We start from the raw sequence: 18,109 nt of genomic DNA, 5'->3' as shown, positions 1-18,109 counted from the left end.
CACCCCCTCCCGCCCACAGCACCGCTTTCACACCGGGGGCACTGGTGGCCCCAGACAAAGGGCTGGGGCAGGAGTGTTCAGGTGTCCTGGCTGGTGGACGGAAAGGAGAACCAAGACAAGAGATATGGGAGACGGGTCCCTAAAATCTGGGTGAGAGAGCGAGGAGTGGAGAGGGGTAGGCCCCCGCTTTGGGGTCTCTCTCTTATCAGGGTTACTTGTCCTCCTGAATTTGGACATTCGCTCTGGTGCACGATCCTGAGCTGTTTATGAGTCTATGGCAGGAAGCCAGGACTCAGAGCACAGCTGTCCTCGAGGGCCGCATGGGGCAGAATGTGGGGCAGCAGCGGGCCATTCCAGGTGCCAAATCGTTGCAGGCAGCTAGAACACTTTCTTATTTCCCCTATTTGTTTTGCGGTCCTTAAGGAAGCAGAGGCCCCAGGGCAGTGGAGAAATGAGATGGCCACCCTGGGCCCTTTCACAGGCAGAAGAGGTGTTTATGGGTACCTGTCACCCCAGAACAAGAGGGCAGGGGCACAGAGGCTTGCTCTGAAGGTTACCTTCGTTGTGAAGCTTGAGAGTACATCCTTTTGGGGGCAGATGTCCGAGATAAACTGTTCCACTCCCCCAACGATACCACAGCAGTCCAGCTGCAGGGAGAGGGATGGGGGTGAGAGAAACAAATAAAAAGATGAGCGGCATAGGGACGTGTGGCAAGCATCCCAGGTGCACAAGCGTCCACCAGAAAGGCCACAGGGGTCAGGGTCTTTGCAAAGATGACCTACCGCATAGTGGATGGCTTTCAGCGTCTCCCGCTGGGGCTCGTCCTTGGTCTTCAGCTTGTTGTAGGTGTCCTTGTAAAATTCCTGGATATCCTTAATCACCTATGATGGACACACAAGAGAGGAGCAGAGATGGTTTTTCATGAACACATGTTACCTGTTCCATTTTGTTCACAAAGAAATTCCTGGGGCTAGAAATCATTGCGAGCAGACTGAAGCCACTGGCCTAGCACGGCCTCTCTCACCTCGGGGGCCCCTCCCTCCTCCTCCCACAGCCTCTAGGAGCCTGCTGTGGCCATGCTCCCTTCTTCTCTCGCACCTTTGGTCCGGCCCTTCAGCCTCACTTGGCTCCTTCCCTTCTACCTATGAACAAAATTGAATCTCTTCAAGCTAAAGAAAAAAAATCCTATTCCCAACCTGGCTGGGTCCTCAGGTTTCCATCTTCTTTTTTTTTTTCCACTTAGAGACCAAACATCAGTTTCTGCATACGTAGGATGGAGATTCTAACAGTCCCTACCTCAGAGGTCATGGCAAGGATGCAAATGAGCTTTCGCATGTTAAGCCCTTAGCACAGTGTCTCATAAGGGGTACATGTGGAGTAAGCATTAGTTATTACATCATGAAACAGAAGACACATTATTACTTCCTGTACCTGGGTGCATCCCAGTCTAACAGATGCCTGTCCCTTGGTCCCCTCTCCCCTCAACATCAATTAACTGACCAACATCCAGCATTTCTCCCTCAGCAGCTTTAATAGTTATCCCCTCCTATTTCCATGGCTGCAGCTTTTATTATCTGGATAATTAATTAATTAATTTTTTTTTAAATTAAAAAAAACAGGGTTCCTGGATCCAGTATCTCTCTTCTTTTTCCCCTCCTGCTAAACATGACAAGACAGCCCTTCCTAAAACTGTTCTGATGTGGCCCGTCCTGGCCACAACTCTTCGGTGGCTGCCCATGGGATCCCAAGCTCAGCTGTGCTCAGACCCTTCCTTTGCCGGGAAGTCCCGTCCCCCACCAACCTTCCTCCTGAAATCCTATCTCCCATTTAAGGTTCACGTCAGTGTCCCCTCCTCCATGAAGCCAGAAGAGATGCCCCTTCCTCATCCAACCTTTTCAAATCCCATGGGACTTCTGGATGTAAACGACTTCTACGACACTTGCACTTAGCTCATGGCAGCACGAATTTATAGACTAGGTGAAGTAGGGGGTGTCCAGCCCACACAGAGCCAGGTGTTCCTAAGACCTTTCTAGAGGAGGTGAGAAAAGGGCTGCCGAGCTGTGAGAGTGAGACAGACACACACTCCCAGGGAGTATTTCCTGAATGCCTGCTGTTTGCCAGCACCGTCCAGCAGCGGTTGGCAAATTCCCACACAGGGAAGTATAATCGCTCACATTCCCTGCCCCGGGGGAGCTCGCACTCTGACGGGCATGCGGGAACGTGGTCGAGTAAGCGGCACGTGCGATGGCTGAAGGCTGACCAAAGCGACGAGCCACCGTCCGCCTTCATCACCCCCCACCCCCCAACTCCCAAAACCGCATCACTACAGGTCCCAAGAGATCTTATGGGAAAAACCCACCTCATCTTTGTGGGAATATCCCCAGATGGCTGCAGCAATTTCGATGGCAAATATCACCAACAGGAAGCAGAAGAACTGGAAGGCAGAGAGGGGGTGGGTGAGGAACAATGCCAGCCAGGCGACCAGGAAAACCAAAGGGCACTTGGAGAACAAGGAACAGTGACTACTCTCTGGAGACGGGGCATCTAGGGGCACAAATGCACAGCCTGGAGGGGAGGGAAGATGCTTACAGAACCGCGAGAGTTAAGCCAAGGCGGAGGTGAAAGCTTTAGTGGGGAGGTTCTCACTAGGAGGAAAGGACTGGACACAGCTGACCCCAGAATCGGCCTTTCTAGGGTGTTAATTAAGAGTCAGTCAGAAATAAAATACCCTCGCTCACTCACAAAAAACAGAGATCTGAGGAAATAAAGAATGTGAATATACTCTGGAGTTTGAGAAAAATTCTAACAAATTTTGAAGTAAGAAGAGAAGGCAAAGGTACCTGTGGATTCAGGGAAAAAAAGCAAACGTGGTCCTCGAAAAAGGGAAAAACAAAGTCCTGGCATTTAGTTGCCTAAGGGAAGTGACAAGAGAGAAGCTCCAGAAAGGAAGAGGACAGCACATCGCCACAGGGGAGGGGGGCAAGATGGCTGCCCGGCTGGGAGACGGGGCAGGGCCTGGAGCCCAGGGACACTGCAGGGCTGAGGATGGCTCATGCCCTTGGGGTTCCCTCTTCACCTCATCCCACCCCATCTGTTCTACGAGATCTTGCAGTCCAGGAGTCAGAGTGGCTGTGGGCAGCAGGGGGACACTCACCAATCCCAGCATGCACTGGGACTCCTGCACAGCCCCACAGCAGCCCAGGAAACCCACCACCATTATGAGGGCACCGGCTCCAATCAGAATATAAACTCCTGCAGGGAGAGGAGAGAGGACAAGACGTGGAGACATTAGTGTGGAGGCCCAGATACTTCGGGCAATTCCATTTCCTTCTACATGACTCTGTGCTGCCCCCCATCCTTCAAAAAACAGCCTCCTCCACCTCTGCTCGTCTCCGTCCCACCAGCCCCTCTTCTGGAACCCAGTCCCATCAAGTCCTCACTCCTGCCTCACCCTCAGCCTTCCTGGAAGGTGCCCATTACCGCCCAACCAGGACAAAGAAGAACCATGGGAACCCCCAGATTCCACTCAGCACATGAGCTGGTCCAGGCTGTCAGCTGTTTCCAGCAAGATGAATCCACTCACGCTGATTAAAACAGACCCTCCAAACTTGGGCTAACTTCCTGGGACTCTGGTGAGCCTCCCGCTGGCCTGCGCCGCCAGGAGAGGCTGTCAGAGCAAGCTTTCAGCGGGAAGGGGCTGTGCGCATGCAGACTGCCGTGCTCCGTGCAGCCAGCTCCGCCTGATTCCCGCAGAGAGGCCTCCCCGCCTTGCTGCGGCGGCTGTCAGCCACACGCAGTTAGTGATGCCCATGTTGGCAAAGGCAGGAGTCCCTTGCTCTACTGCAAAGAACAAGGCCTGGTGTCAGACGACCCTTGTGTTGTGGTCTCAACTCTGCTACTAATTGCTGTGTGATCCTGGTAAGACACTTTTCTCTCTGGACCTCAATTTCTTTATCAGTAATATGAGATGTTGGTTGCTAGAAAATTTCAAAAGATCCCTTACAGCACACTAAAGAGACTTACAGTGCAATTCAGTTACTCCAAGTTAAGGGTGACAAGGGTCCTCCTTGCTAAAGGGAGGGAGGGTGACATGGTTTCTAAGTGCTCTGTTTGAGTGCAGTGACTTCCAGACCCCTGTCTAGGCCCCAGAATGCAAACGCCCAGGACAGGGGGGCGCAGTGAGCAGCCCTGGCCCAGGCACCCCACTACCCCCGGGGAGCGCCTCGAGGAGCCCATCTTGCAGATGGATGTATCTTGAGAAGGCACAGCGTCCTGAAGGGACCACCCCCTTACGTGGCTCCTCCAACATGCAGGCCCCATGCAAAATGGGCAGAAAGTCCCATGCTTCCCTGCGTCACAGACTCGTTCTGTTCAACCGTTGGGGGGGGACTCCTGTTGACAGCACCAGCTCTGCGACCCTGGGAAAGCCACTTCGCCTCTCTGTGCAACAGTTTTCTATCTGCAAGACAGGGATGTAATCACGCCTGCCTCGAGGACTGTTGTGAAGTGAAGTGACATTCACCCAAATGTGCAAAAAAATGCTTCTACTGTTAATCTTAATAATACGAAGGATGGATGATTACCAACCATCAGAGGGACGAATTTCACATACTTGCTGCTCCCTCCCTCCTGTTCCCTAACTGGCACCAGGGAGACTTCCTTGAAGTAGGGGCTGAAAGTGACAGAGTCTATGACGTTTCCCCACAATACACAACAGGATCCCGCGGTGAGGACCCTTGGCAGGTGTCGCAGTGACTTTACTGTCCCCCCCAGGATGTGGCTGGGGCTTTGCAGGCAACAAACCGTGCTGTCTGCCCACAGCTGAGGCTCCCGGGCGGCACTGAGCGGAGCGCACACAAGGGAGCATTTGTGGCTCTCCCCTTTCCCCCCACATCTGTCGTGAGGTCAAGTCACGTGGGTTTCCTGGCAAACCCCTATGTTGCATGAATATCGGTATTGTTCCTGTGCCTGCCCGGCCCAGACTGGGCAAGGGGACAAATGTGGCTTGTCCTCGAGTCAAGTCCCCTCCTCCTAGGCCGTTTAAGACTGGGGCTACAGGCCGGACTCAGAGAGGCAGCGCAGCTCCACGCCCAGCGCAGCGGCAGGGGCAGCCTCCCTCAGGTCCGGGCTCTGACACGGGGACACCAGCGAGCTGAGGCAGTCACACGGCCCCAGTTTCTCCTGTCTCACCGGGGGAAGAGAACGAGGCGTGAGGTCACTCCTTTGAGCTCCAAACCAGGGGCTGAATAAATAAGGAGTATTAAGAGATCAAAAGGATTTCCAAGCACATGAAATTGAGTCGACTGGGAATGAACAGACAGACAGGTTTTCTCTAAGTCCAGATCTGAGCTCATCAGCCTGGGCAACCCTGGCAGAAGTCAGGGAGTTGGGTCAGCAGCAATAGGGAGCTACGGAAGGAAAAAGCACTTCCCACGTGGACAGAGAAAACATTCTCCTAATGGGCCTCGGTCAATGTGAAATATTCATTCTTGGGCTCAGCAGATGAAGAGGACAAAGGGTCTTGCTGGCTTTAAATCTCCCTTGGACAGCTGCAGACCTGGGGTGTCTCGGCTTCACTCTCTCCATTTGGGGATGAGGATGAGCAATTCACTGGCAGCTGTTCACAGGATTTCAGCAGAGCCCCGGAAGCCAGGGAAGCAAGCGGGGCTCGGGCTGCTGCTTCTTAACTGGGCTACCAGGGCTTCCCCCAGCCAGGCTCCCCCCGCCTACACCCGGGCTCTACACCTGAGCTCGTTAGCAAAGGCCGGCGAATGACGAATGACAAAACGTTCGCCTTTATAAAGCAAGTGAATGTTAGCTTCTGTCTGACTCATGGAAAAAGTGATTCGTCACGGAGCCTTCTCGGGGATCACTGTATTAATTTGCTAAGGGCTGTTTATTCTGCTTTTTTTCAGGCTGACATTATGGGCCTGGTTGAAAAAAAAAAGGGTTTGGTGCAGCAGGAGCATATGTGAGGGTGTCCTTTATACAAGAAATGGGGCATTCTTTTCCACCTGCTTATCAAGCTCGGCTTCGGCAGGAGTGGACACATCAGCCTCCTGTCATCACCTGACCCAATGCACCAACAGCACTCGCCACACCTGTCTGCATGAGAACAAGATCCTGCAGAGCCTCTGGCCTCCACTTACTTGGGACAGTTTATTATCTCCAAATAACTCTATCAGGGCTTCAAAGGAACCCTAACGCTGCTCCCCAATGGCTCTCTCTTGGTCCCTCTCGGTCCCACCTAGGGCTGTTCTCACTAACAAGCACTGCGGTGGACTCCATCTGCCTGGAGTTCTCTGCCTTGGAGGGCTGCGGGGGCATCAGCTCGGCTGGTTTCAGGATGGGGAGAACCAGGCACAGGACAACAGGACAAAGTGCCCCAGGTCACCATGGGGAATGGTCCTCAGGAGGGGTGGACGGCCACGGCCTCTGGCTGGAGCCCCCAGATACCCTCATTCACTGGCTATGGTTCTGGAAAGACACCAAGGAGTTAAGAAGGACTGCTGGCCTGGGACCAAGAAAATGAAGTTCCCTGACATGTTTGCAGCCTAGGATTACAGAGACTGCTGATGGGCTGGCTCTCCCGGCCTGACTCAGAGAGAAGGCCCATATAAGGCTGTCGGCTGTTCTGGATCCACCATAGACTGCTGTGAACGTTGGAAAGTTTCTTTTTCCACTTGCTTCTCTGCCTGCTTATGCATTCTTTCTCTACTTCGAAAGCTGTGGCCCCGCTGGAGAAAAGACATCATGGGTCCTTCAGGGTTCCTGAAGGGTCAGCTGCGTGGTCAGGCTGGCCTGTGGGTTGCCCTACAGATGGTCAGTGCCCCAGTGCAAGGGACAGTCACCCCATGATGTCGAGAGTAGTGGCCAGGTAGAGTTGGCACTCTCTGTTATCTCACACCCCGAGGCGGGAGGGGACACTGAGAATGAAGCCTCCTTGGCCCTTTGGCCCCGGATGAGGATTATTCTGTTTCCCAAAGCACTCAGTGCAGCACAGGGCCCAGACCCAAGTGGTCCCTCAGCTGGCCGATGGTCTAGTGTCACCGCATCGCCCTCTACTCCCTGGGCTTCTGCAAGCAGAACTAAGTCTAGGAAGCTGAGCCCTTTCCCAGGAAGGGGGTCCAGGTGCAAAGGGTCCGTAGTCCTCTGTTAGAGCTAAGGGGACAGCGGCCACTGGCCCCTGACTAGGGATTGCCATGTCTCGTTGGGATTGTGCCTTCAAATCACCCTCCTGGTCACTTCAGGTAGGACCACTGCTCACCAGGGTGCCCTGCAGTGACCCAGGGGAGCTGAATCCTGTGAGGCAGGCCCTGCCTCCTCCAACTGCATGCTCATCACTCTCCTGACTCTGTATGACTTTCCCACCTGTCATCTGCAGGCCAGGGCCACCGGCGCTGGGGGCTTCTCTCTGTTGACTACAGTCTAAGGGGAGTTAAAAGGCCAGGGGAGCCTCTGCTCCGGCCCGCCATGGGGAACGTTCAGTCAGTGGAGACAGTTTCCCTTCCTACAGGGGAAGTCCCCCACAATCGAGCACAGATAATACAAGAAGCAGCTGTCACAGGCCTGGCTTCAAATCCCAGCCCTGCCTCTTGAGGGTTACGAGCTTGGGCGAGTTATTTAACCTCTCAAAGCCTCGGTTTTCTCATCCATGAGATGGGAATCATTCTACCTCCCTTGAGGAGTGCAGGGGATGAAATTACACAACAATATGTGTGAGGAATGAGACATACAATGAAGGGTTCAAAAATGTGAGTGGTTCCTCCCAATTCCATCCACTCACCAAGGGGATCCTGACCTCCCACGTCTAAAAAGACACAGAATTAGCCAGACTCCTAGACAACAAAAGATGGAAACCGGGTTGTTGGGAGCAGCCAGAGAGCGTGGAGCCAGGTCCCCTGCAGAGAACAATGGGAGACGGGGCGTGGGAGACTGGGGGCTCTCCTCAGGACGACCAGCCTGAAACCGTGCCACCTGCCTCCACGCTGCTGTCGGCAGATCTGCTCTCCCCACAGAGCCTTCACAGCTCCCTGGTGTGACACGACACGATATGACATGACCCAGAGTGCTCAAGGCCTCCCCCAGCGCCCTCCCACCTCCTGCCACCACTGCTCCAGCTTCACAGGGCGGCATTCCAGGAAGGCTCACAAAGAAACCCCACTGTTGCTGAAACAAGTCAGCACACCATGGAAACCTGCTCCCTAAAAACTCTGTGTATGTGTAGTCTTTTTAAAAAACCTTATATTGTGTTTTTCCTACCGTCACTTTTTTTCTTACAATAGGGAGACACACCCTAAAATCTCAAATAACAACAACAGAAAGCAACGAAAGGAGGGAAACTCTCCACGGGGCCCAGGCGCCTGCCATGCCACCAAGCGGGCTGTGCCAGCCTGCTCAAGTCCAGCCTTGGGGGGCAGGCAGGGGTTCGCATGCTGGCCAGCCACTGCATTCTTCCTGAAGGCCTGGGCGATCACTCTCTTCAGACTGTTTTCTCTCTCCTTTTTAAAAATAACTTGTTTGGTGGGTGGGAAGGAAGTGACCAAACTTACACTTTGAGCCTGATGACATGACAGCATTATCCTAAAAATAGGGGGCTGCTTTTGTTTCCCGCAAATGAAGTGTTTCCTATGCCCAAACCAGGCAGAAGGGAGAGCCACAGACCCCGTGAGCTGACTCGGACACTGCGGAATGGTGTTCGACAGGCCTCAGTGCTCCGTCTCCTTTTGGAGAGGTGTTTGCATGGTGATACAGTGGTGAAAGTGACAGAATGCTGCTGGAAAAGATGTCAAGATGTCCATGTGTAGAAATAAACCTGCTATGTCTATTCATGTTTAAATCAGAAATCTTTGCCCTAAAGCAAAAGCACTCTAGAAAACAAACAAACAAAACTTAACACCCATGGCACGTGCACCAGCACGAGGGGTCCAAAGGGCTGGCGTGTCTGCTAGTCCCTCGTATAAATTTGACTGTAGTATCTGAGAGGCAGGTCTTTTGGGTGTCAGACTCCCAATGGGGAGAAATCATGTCTCCTTTTCCTGGCACTGGGATCCCCAGGACAAAGTTTTTTGAATTAAGGAAATGATCAAGCCCAGGAAGATATGAAATTAGAGAGAATCAGGGATGAGAACTGAGGTTCTTAAACCTTCAAGAGTAGCAGCAACTTTGGCAGAGGCAAGTTCACATCAGGGAATGGTCAAGATGCCAGACTTAGCATGAAAAAGAAACCATCACAGTCAAATGCAAATGCATGGGCACAACTACACAGAAGCACGGCTTGAAAGTGACATGACTGGCCAATGTGGGCAGAGCAGAAGTCTTTCCCTGCCCAGGCCCTGGATCAACACAGCCGGCATCTCCACAGTTGGAGGAAGCACCAAGTCTTCCCCCCTCACCTGTGTAGAAGCTGGAATTATTATTTTCTTGCTCGAAGATGCTCTTGGTCTGAGAGTCGAATCGGAGCCATAGTCCAATGGCAAGGACCGCGATTCCAGCAAGCTGCAAGGTACAAAGGACATCAGCGTTAATCCTGGCTGCCAGGGACAGCATGGTCCCCGACTGCTGAAGGATGAAACTTGCAAAGGACCTCGGGACAACTCGCAGTCCCTCCCTACCCCTCCATGCCCCTGGGAGTAGCAGCAGCCAGGGTGAGGGTGGGGGTGGGGGAATCAATCCATTTGCTAAAAATATCCGCCAGCTGGGAATAAACAATTATCTCTGAGAAGTACAGTGGCAGGACAGCTACTTTATGGACAACAGAATACTATACAGCACTGAAAATGAATGGCTGTAGCTAAGAGCAATACTGTGAGTGCTTCTCAGGATGCTAACCAAAAGAAGCAGGAGCCGCAGAACACATACAATATGATTCCACAGAGTTCAAAGTTACTTTGCTGTTTATGTGTGCACAGAAACGACAAAAGAAAAAAAAGTGATTATCATAAAATCAAGTGAGCAGTGACCTGTAAGGGGAGGGAGGGGCTTCTGATAAGGGACAAGCACCGACGCAGGCACTGGCACCATTCTAGCTTTTGACTTGGGTCATGGAAACATGGATATTCACTTCATGATTATTCTTTAAACTGTTCATGTTTTATGCACTACTCTGTATATATACCATGCAATAAAAAAAGGAGAAAAAGTCACGCAAGGGCACACCCATGTGCCAATGAGGGCAGCTGTGATTCCTCATCAAGCCGCACTGCTCAGTAAATGACACACAGTGTCCCCTCAGTTGCCCAGGTTTGGTCCTTGCCTTCTTCGCACAGAGGAACCTTACGAGCTGACCCGCCCAGTTCCAGGTTTCAGGTGCACGCTTCCTTACAGGCGATTCTTATAAACAGCAGACATCCTTATAAACATCCAGAAACCTCCACGTAATCTTCTAACCTTACAATTTTATGAAAATCCCCTGTCGTAGGTGGGCAGGTTGAGACACTGGACCCTAAAGGGCAGACTTTCCCAGTAAGGGACAGAACTGAGCCCCTGGTATTGCTGAAGTGGACGCCTGTGGAGGCCTCCTGCCAGGCCCTTCCCCACTCCCGGCGCCAGCTGAGCTCCTAGGCTCTCAAGCTCACATCAGCGCTCGCCCGGGAGTGACTCACAGCTTGCAGTGTAGAGGCCGGCTGGATGCGTGAGTGTGGGCTCCCGGCCAACGCCCAGGCCCCAGGTTTCGCTGGCCTACTCTCCTCAACAGAGGCGCCCTGTGTCAGAGCCCTGCTCGGCAGTGAGCTTGGTTCTCTGCCCCATGAGCTGGCAGAGCCTGTGGTGTGGACAGGCCTCTCTTTCTTTCCTTCTTTGCTCCTCTCCTTTTCCCCATGACTTGGCAGTGGGTTTGGACGTGTTGGCTGAAGAGTGGAGGTGGCAAGTCATCAGCCTGCAGTCGAGTCAAACCTTGCCTAGACCCCCAGTGGTGGCAGCTGACACGAGTGTATTTCCTTTCCACAATAAGGATCTGGAATTCCTGGCTTAGAGTGCTACTGCTCCGTTTTCACATTTGTAAAACAGGAACGGTGAGATGCGGCCGTTCCTTGCCTCTTATTCTGTTCCTAAGTGTGGCTAAAGAATACAGGAGGTCACACTAGAAGTACTTCTGAAGGAGGTGCCAAACGGCTTTGGGAGAATGCCTTTGTCAGCACTCGGGTCACGGTGTTGCCCGCCCACCCCTGTGGACAGTCAGTCCGCGTCTTCCCAGACCTCTCAGGCCTCATCTTAGGGAAGGTAGCATCAGACATCAGTAAGAACCACACGAGGCCAAGTGCCCCAGGGCTGGACAGTGCGGGGAAGAAAGACTCACAGACGCCAGGCTTGAAGGAGTAGGAATTTAGAGTTAAAACGAACCTGAGAGCTTTGGGCTCAAACATGTGGGTCAGGTTTTCCTTATTAACAAAAGACATGTGGGCGAGTGAGGGTCCCCTGGCTTAATCCAGAGACAGCACACATGGCTCCTGGGGGAGAAGGACGAGCCTCTTCCCTGCCCCCAGCCTGGAAACTCTGGTTCAGACTGGGTTCTCCTGATTCAGACACACCGCCGTCAGGACAGGGGCACTGTGGGGCCCAGTGGGGATGTCCCTCCCCGTACACTGGGTATTGGACGCATGCACACTGAGTGGGTATAGACTCCATGGTGGGCAGGCCCCGGCCCAGCTCCCCTGGGGTCCTGGAAAGTCAAAAGAAATAAGGTGATATTTTTCCCCTCTTCCCCTCAACCCATGGAGGCTCAATCAGACCCCAGGGAAATGGGAGACTGAGGCTGCTGGCTTCCTTGTGGCCATGAAGGCATTGACCCAAGAGAACCCTGTAGGCCGAGGCTAAGTCTTGGCTAGACTTAGCCATAAACCCTGACCTCCCTCTCGCCCTCATCTTGGTGGTGCTATTGCTGAGAACACCTGGGACCTGAGAGGCACTGCCCTTTACTGTCCCTCTGCTCCGGGCTTGTGCTTATCAAAGAATTATCCTCAAGGCATCTCATTCTCCCTGTTGATAAAACTACCCACCTGCCTCTTACTCTGTCAGGCAAATTCTTAAGCAAGTCACCATGGAAATAAAACAATCCCATCCAAAAAACTAAGCTACAACGATTTGAGAAAGCTGCACTCTGCACAGAAGCTTCTCACCGGCAGGGCACCCAAATCAAACCTCCAATGGTCAGGCCTCTTACGTTTCGTCATTTCAAGCATCTGAGCCAATTTGTAGAAGTCCATTCACTTATCTGGTCTACCTGCACAGGTGGCAAGAAGGACCCTGTGCTGGAGAACTGGAACCAGAAGGGGGAGGAGTCCAGGTCTCACTCCGGCCAAGGACAAGGCCAGATCCAGGAGTCGGGAGTCCCGCATGTTTGGACCCCACCCCAAACCTAAGGTCCTGCTGCCTCGTTGTCAACGAAGACTTTGCTGAGATGGGGAAAGAAAAGTGGCTAACTCTGGAGAAATGGAAAAAGCGGTACTGGATCTGTCTCTCATGCCTAAAAACTCACCGTAAGAGGGGAGGAAGGTTCAAGAAAACCCAGGGGGAAGGGAGGTCAGGGCCAGGAGGGCGAGCACTTGGTTCACCAAAATCACAGAGGACTGAGCCCTGATGCCTTTTTGATTAAATTACTGAGTTAATTGGCACGAGGGGATGCTGTATAAGCTATCAGCTGCCCCATTTCTGTAATGCTATTGGAGAAATTGCTTCAGTTGGCTTGGGGGGTGGGGCACAGGGCCACGAAACATGTGTAACTGGCACCGCCTAATAATGGCTCCCATGGCTGTGCAGGCAGCACTATCTAAGGAGCTCAGAGTACTTTCCATGAGAACTCACTTTTTGGTGTGGCACAGAGGGGCTCCCCAGCCCCCATCTGGCTCTTGCCCCCAGCTGCTTGACTACTAGGAGAAACTAAATTAGAAGGGACCAGGAGGAACCAAAGAGAGCTTTAACCTTTAAAAAAGGGTGCCCAATTATTGAGGGACTCCATAAAATAAGAAAACAGTCATTTGGGAGGCCAAGAAGTTGACGGTTTCCTCCAGGTGAATTCACTGACATGTGGCAGGACTGTCGGCCACACAGTTGCAATGGCTGCCGCCTCACTCCTGCCAATCATTGCTGGATCCGAGCAGGCCTGACGCGGATGCGGATGCTCAGACAATTCTTTGCTCACAGAGCCCTCGAAAGAGGACAGTGACCTGCCCAAGATCACCACCTGGTCTGTCAGGGATGGAAATAAGACGTCGACACCGCTACTCCCTGCCCAGCCCTGCCCAGCCTGCGTGGTTACCTCTGTTTCCAATTAAAGCCCAAGGGAAACATTCTGGTTTTGCTGAGAAAAGCTCCTTTGCCTCCAGGACAGAAATGGTCCCATCCATTTGACAGTGCAGGGAGAAAAAGGATATTTTTCCCCATTGTTTTATTGGAAACTTTTTCTTTTCTTCACGCACGCTCATTTTTTTCTTTGAAGAGGGGCCATGAGAACAACATGGGACAAACCTAAATTGAGGACATTCTACAAAATACTCGACCAGTGCTTCTCAAAACTGGCAAGGTCAGGAGAAACAAGGAAAGCCAGAATCAGTCACAGAACAAAGGGGACAGAGGGAACACAACACCAGTCATGTGGGATCGTGGATGGGATCCTGGACAGGAAGAGGAGGTTACTGGAAAAACAAGTGAGAGCTAAGTAACTCTAGTTCAGTGAACAGTAAGGTACCAACGTTGGTTTCTCAGCTGTGGCAGATGTAACATGATAAGGTAAGATGTCAATGACAGGCGAAACCAGCGAGGAGAATGAGGGAACTCCCTAGGTAATCTGCAAATTTTTCTGTAGATCTAAAACTATTCTGAAACTTTTTAAAAGTGTGTGTGTATATATATTTATATATATGAAGATGGGGCCTCTCTTTCAAAGTGTCCTGTCTCCTTCAAGAACCTGCTCCATGCATGCATCCCTCTCTTTCCTGCCTCTGTCCTCAGTCTCTGCCACCGCTTCACTCGGGGCCAACACATGTGGGCAGGTCTCTCTATCCTAAACACCAAACCCTCTCCTCCTCCAGCCTCCCTGCTCCTTCTGGTTGCTCGGTGCTTCAAGACCTGAGCTTGCAGCTCACGCCCCTCCAAGTCCTCATGAAGAAGCGGGCACTGCTCCACTCTCCCGGCCTGCCTGCTGCCCTTCATGCAGGGCTGCAGCTGTTTCTCTGAAAGGCTGCGGACAGCTGAGGTGGGTCACCAACATTCAGGGCTTTTGCTCCATCATAACCTTTTGTGGTCTCTCAGCAGCACACCATTCCACCCCGCCTGCTCCGCATCTGCTCCTTCGATGGAATTGCTCAAAGTCTCCCAAATAAGTCTCGTGTACTCCCACCTCTGCTCATTACACCTCTCTATCGATCACGCAAGTCCCTCCTCCTGGAAAGCTGTTCTGGCCACTAGGCCTGCTGCTTCCCCAAGATTTCCTCAGTCTCCTCCCAAGGAAGTGCAATCCCGAGCTCCACATTTGTTCTTCTCCCAGCATCCTCCCTCCCTCTCTTGCTTGTGCTCATCTCACGTCTCACTAGAGCATCTGCACCTTGAGGGCAGGGCTGTTTCTTAGTTATTTAGTAGCTCCCCTCTGCCCCATCCGCACTTGGACAGAACAGTCATTAGTAAATAATTATTCAATAGATGAATAATTACTTCAATGAAAGAGAATCTCTGAAACCCACCAGAATTTCCTCTCCTGGGTCTTCTCCCCTTGGACAAGCCTCCTTTCCCACCTGGCTTTTCATCCAGATCCATCTTCTAATATCTCACAATAAAAGTCACAATCTACAAAGAATAATTACTTGCCCAGAGAAAATAGTGAGAAAGAGCTACGAGGACCTGTGATGAATGTCACAGTGAGAATTAGGGACAAATACATATGAAGTCTTTTGAAAATGAGAGTTTATGAAAAGGCCATGCATGGCTGTCCTCACCCCCCAAAGTCCAGTTAGACACCTCAACTTTGGATGAACACACAGGGAACCCAGTCACCTGGGGCTTCTGCTGATTTCAGGGGACATGAACACCCAGCGCTGCCCCAAGCTCAAGGCCATGGTGGACAGCTTCCTGGCCATCTCCTCTCTCAGCACATTCATTCGCTACTGACGCACATTCACACCAGGCACCTGCGCACAGGTCAGGCTTTCAGTGGGTCACACCACAAATCTTGCTACGGGGGCAGGCCCAGAAACCTGACACTGAAGCACACACCTGGCATTAAAGGAAACCAGTTCCAAAGGGGGACTGAAAACAATCAAAGGGTCACACTGCTTGGGGGCACCTGGCTGCTCTGGACCCTATGCCAAGTTTGCAAAACTGGTTCCAGTTAGAACCTGACGAGGTGTTTACATCCAGGCGGCCTCACTGATGAAAACACCTGAAGTAACCTTGCAGAAGACGAGGTGGTGACAAGACAGAAAAGAGCAAAGGGTTGACTGAAGAGATTCAGTGTATGTATGTGTGTGTGTGTGTGTGTGTGTGTGTGTGTGTGTGTGTGTGTTGCACTGCATCGCATCCCCAGGTGGAAAAAATCCTCTCAGGGCAAACAAACTGGGTGATCTCACCTAGGTCCCCTTTTCTTCTGTAATACGACCTGACTGGTCACATTTTTTTTTAAAGGACAAATTACTCAGTACGTTTTCTCTATCCAGCTGTCTTAGAAAGCCCAGAAAGTGGAGAGCAGATCATTCTCCACAAGTGGTTTCCCTTTGAGGCCGGCCTCAGACCTGAGGTGGTCGCACCTGTCACACTGGGAGGGGATGGAGGGGGCGGCGGTGGTAGGATGGGGTCAGGAGGAAGGCAGCGCTTTCCTCCCCACTTCCCACAGTCCTTCTGGGAAAGCAATGGCTGTCTGATTACTTTGGTGAGCCTGTGGTCAGAGACGCTGCAACAGTTTTCAGTGAGGCGCAGGTGGTGTAACAGAAGGACCTGAGCAAGGAGTAGGAGGCCCCGGCTCTGTCACCTGTCACTCGCATGCCTGTGCCACCCACACAGGGTGGATGTCAGAGTCACCTGGGGGAATTCTAAACACGCTTCCGCCTCAGCTCCACCCAGGGGACTCCACCGCACACCTCTTGAGAATGACTGGACGAGTGCACGGGCCTGGACTCTGAGGTCTCATTCTGGTGATGCCACCTAGGAGCTGGATGACACCAAGCACTTGCCTCAGCTTTTCTGAACCTCAGTGTTCTCATTTCTAAGAAAAGACAGTATGATACGGGTCCTAGGTTGAAGGTGAGGACCGAATGAGGCAATGTGTGTGAAACACCCTGAAAACTGGGACGTGCTAGAGCCAGCCAGCTTCACGACAACAATAAACCTCGAGAAAGACACTCGATGACAGTGGGCCATGCATGGCGCTTGGCGGCCGTGCTGTGTGTCCTTCTATGATATGAGAAGGCGGCTGGGCGGGAGCAGGGCAATCTAGGACATCAGGGTTCTGGTTTCTGTGAGTCTGTGTGAGGCTTGTGGGGTGGGGGAAGATGGATAAATTTACCTTCTGCACACCCACGTGCTGCCCCGCAGAGCTCCCCTAGGATCAGAACGGAATGGCCGAAGCCAAGTGGGGAAGGAAGGTTAACGGGAGGCTGTGGGCTAAGACTGGAGGCCTCTGTCCTTCCATGAGTCACAGGCTGCTTTGTGGGCGAATTAACTCTGCACAAAGGAGTTATTAAAGGGGCAGATAACAGAGAGAGAAGGGATTTTCTCTCTCTACTTCTCTCCTTCAGCAAGATACGTATCAGCCTTGGAGTTTTTAAAAAACGTACTGGACTTGGGAGACCTGTAGGCACAGCTGCTTAAGGAAGTCACCCAGGAAGTCTGCAACCGACTGAACACCCAGGATGCAAGTTTCCCCACCAGCTCTTCTGGGCCCCAAAATACCAGTCACGCTTTAAGAAAGCCTCAGAAGTGGAGATAAGGGCCTCTATGTTCACACAGGCTTCAACATTTACAAACAAGTCAGGCCACCCAGACCTGTGGGCTCGGGGCCTCACCCATCTCCATGGCAACCCCGGCTCACCGCTGAATGCCAGGCCCGGCTGGGCTGATGGATGGGCTGATTCACTTGGCAGGACGCTGGGCAGGGCCCTGCCAGCAAGAACAAACAGGGGCCCAGTCCTCGCTGCCTCTTCTAGTCCTCCCCACAGGAGGGCTGAGCTGCTGTCTTTGGAAGGGCAAAGCCACTTGGGCAGGAGCAGAGGTCTTGGAGTCCTCCCTCATCCAGCCCCAGCGTACAGCAAAACAACAAAAACCAGACTCCACTCTACTCAGCAGGAAAAAAACTGCCATGACTTGCTTTCATTCAGTCACAAGTAAACTGTTAGCACACGGCAGAATTTAAAGATGACAACAGGGGCACATTATTAACTTTAGTTTTATTAGAGACGAGTTGAAAAGCCCCAGAGACCACAGCCCTGGAGAACAAGTTCCCTGTGAGTATCATCACCTTGGGGTCATCTCGTCCCTCTAGACAACTTCTGCTCTCGGGGCTTATACTGACCTTCCCATCTTAGGGCAGCGCTTAAATCTGTAGGAGCCTGCATCCTCAACGGCCGCTGGGAAAGTTTTCTCTAGGCCAGCGATTTTCAACACGGGGTCCTCAGACCAGCTGCAGCAGCAGCAGCACTGAGAACTTGGGAGACATGCAACTTCGCGGTCCCCATCCTAGACTTACTCAGTTAGAAACCTGAGTGCCGTGGGGCCCAGCAATCTGCGTGTTAACAAGGCCCCCGGACGATCCTGATGCTCACTTAAGTTTGAGAACCACTGTGATCAGCCTTCATTTAAACACCGCACAACCGGGGGACGTGGAAAAGCTTCCTCTGGGGGTTCTGAGCCCAGAGACGAGCTTTCTAAATGGTAGTGCTGAAGAGCGTGCGGCCTAGGAGCAGATGTGTGACCTTGCTCTGGGCTCGAGCTTCCCCATCTGAGTCACGGAGGCTCACAGGCTCCACACAACAGGGAGCAAAATGTCACCATTCCACTTTACACTCCCATCTGGAGGGTGTGGGCTCAGATGCCCTGCAGCGACTGGGGCTAGACACCTCCGTGAATTGGTGCACAGCGACAGTCAGTGGGGAGGAAACAGGACAGGTAAGAGGGAAGGAAGCAAGAG

The 18,109-nt window shown here is 52.4% G+C and overlaps 1 protein-coding gene across 1 annotated transcript in view; it reads right to left on the bottom strand.

Annotated features, from left to right (window-relative positions):
• The window catches only part of CD9 (CD9 molecule), a 32,254-nt gene that overhangs the window by 1,792 nt on the left and 12,353 nt on the right, over positions 1-18,109 (bottom strand). The window contains exons 2-6 of the mRNA XM_014841731.3: positions 9,396-9,498; positions 3,155-3,252; positions 2,360-2,434; positions 783-881; positions 558-647 (exon numbers count right to left, since the gene is read on the bottom strand). Of these exons, the coding sequence (XP_014697217.1) occupies positions 558-647; positions 783-881; positions 2,360-2,434; positions 3,155-3,252; positions 9,396-9,498 (465 nt within the window). The remainder of the gene's footprint in view (positions 1-557; positions 648-782; positions 882-2,359; positions 2,435-3,154; positions 3,253-9,395; positions 9,499-18,109) is intronic.

Source organism: Equus asinus, chromosome 22 (genome assembly GCF_041296235.1).
Source record: "Equus asinus isolate D_3611 breed Donkey chromosome 22, EquAss-T2T_v2, whole genome shotgun sequence".
Lineage (NCBI taxonomy): Eukaryota > Metazoa > Chordata > Mammalia > Perissodactyla > Equidae > Equus > Equus asinus.
Note: the sequence above shows the minus strand (reverse complement) of the source record. Positions and strands in the feature narration are given on the sequence as shown.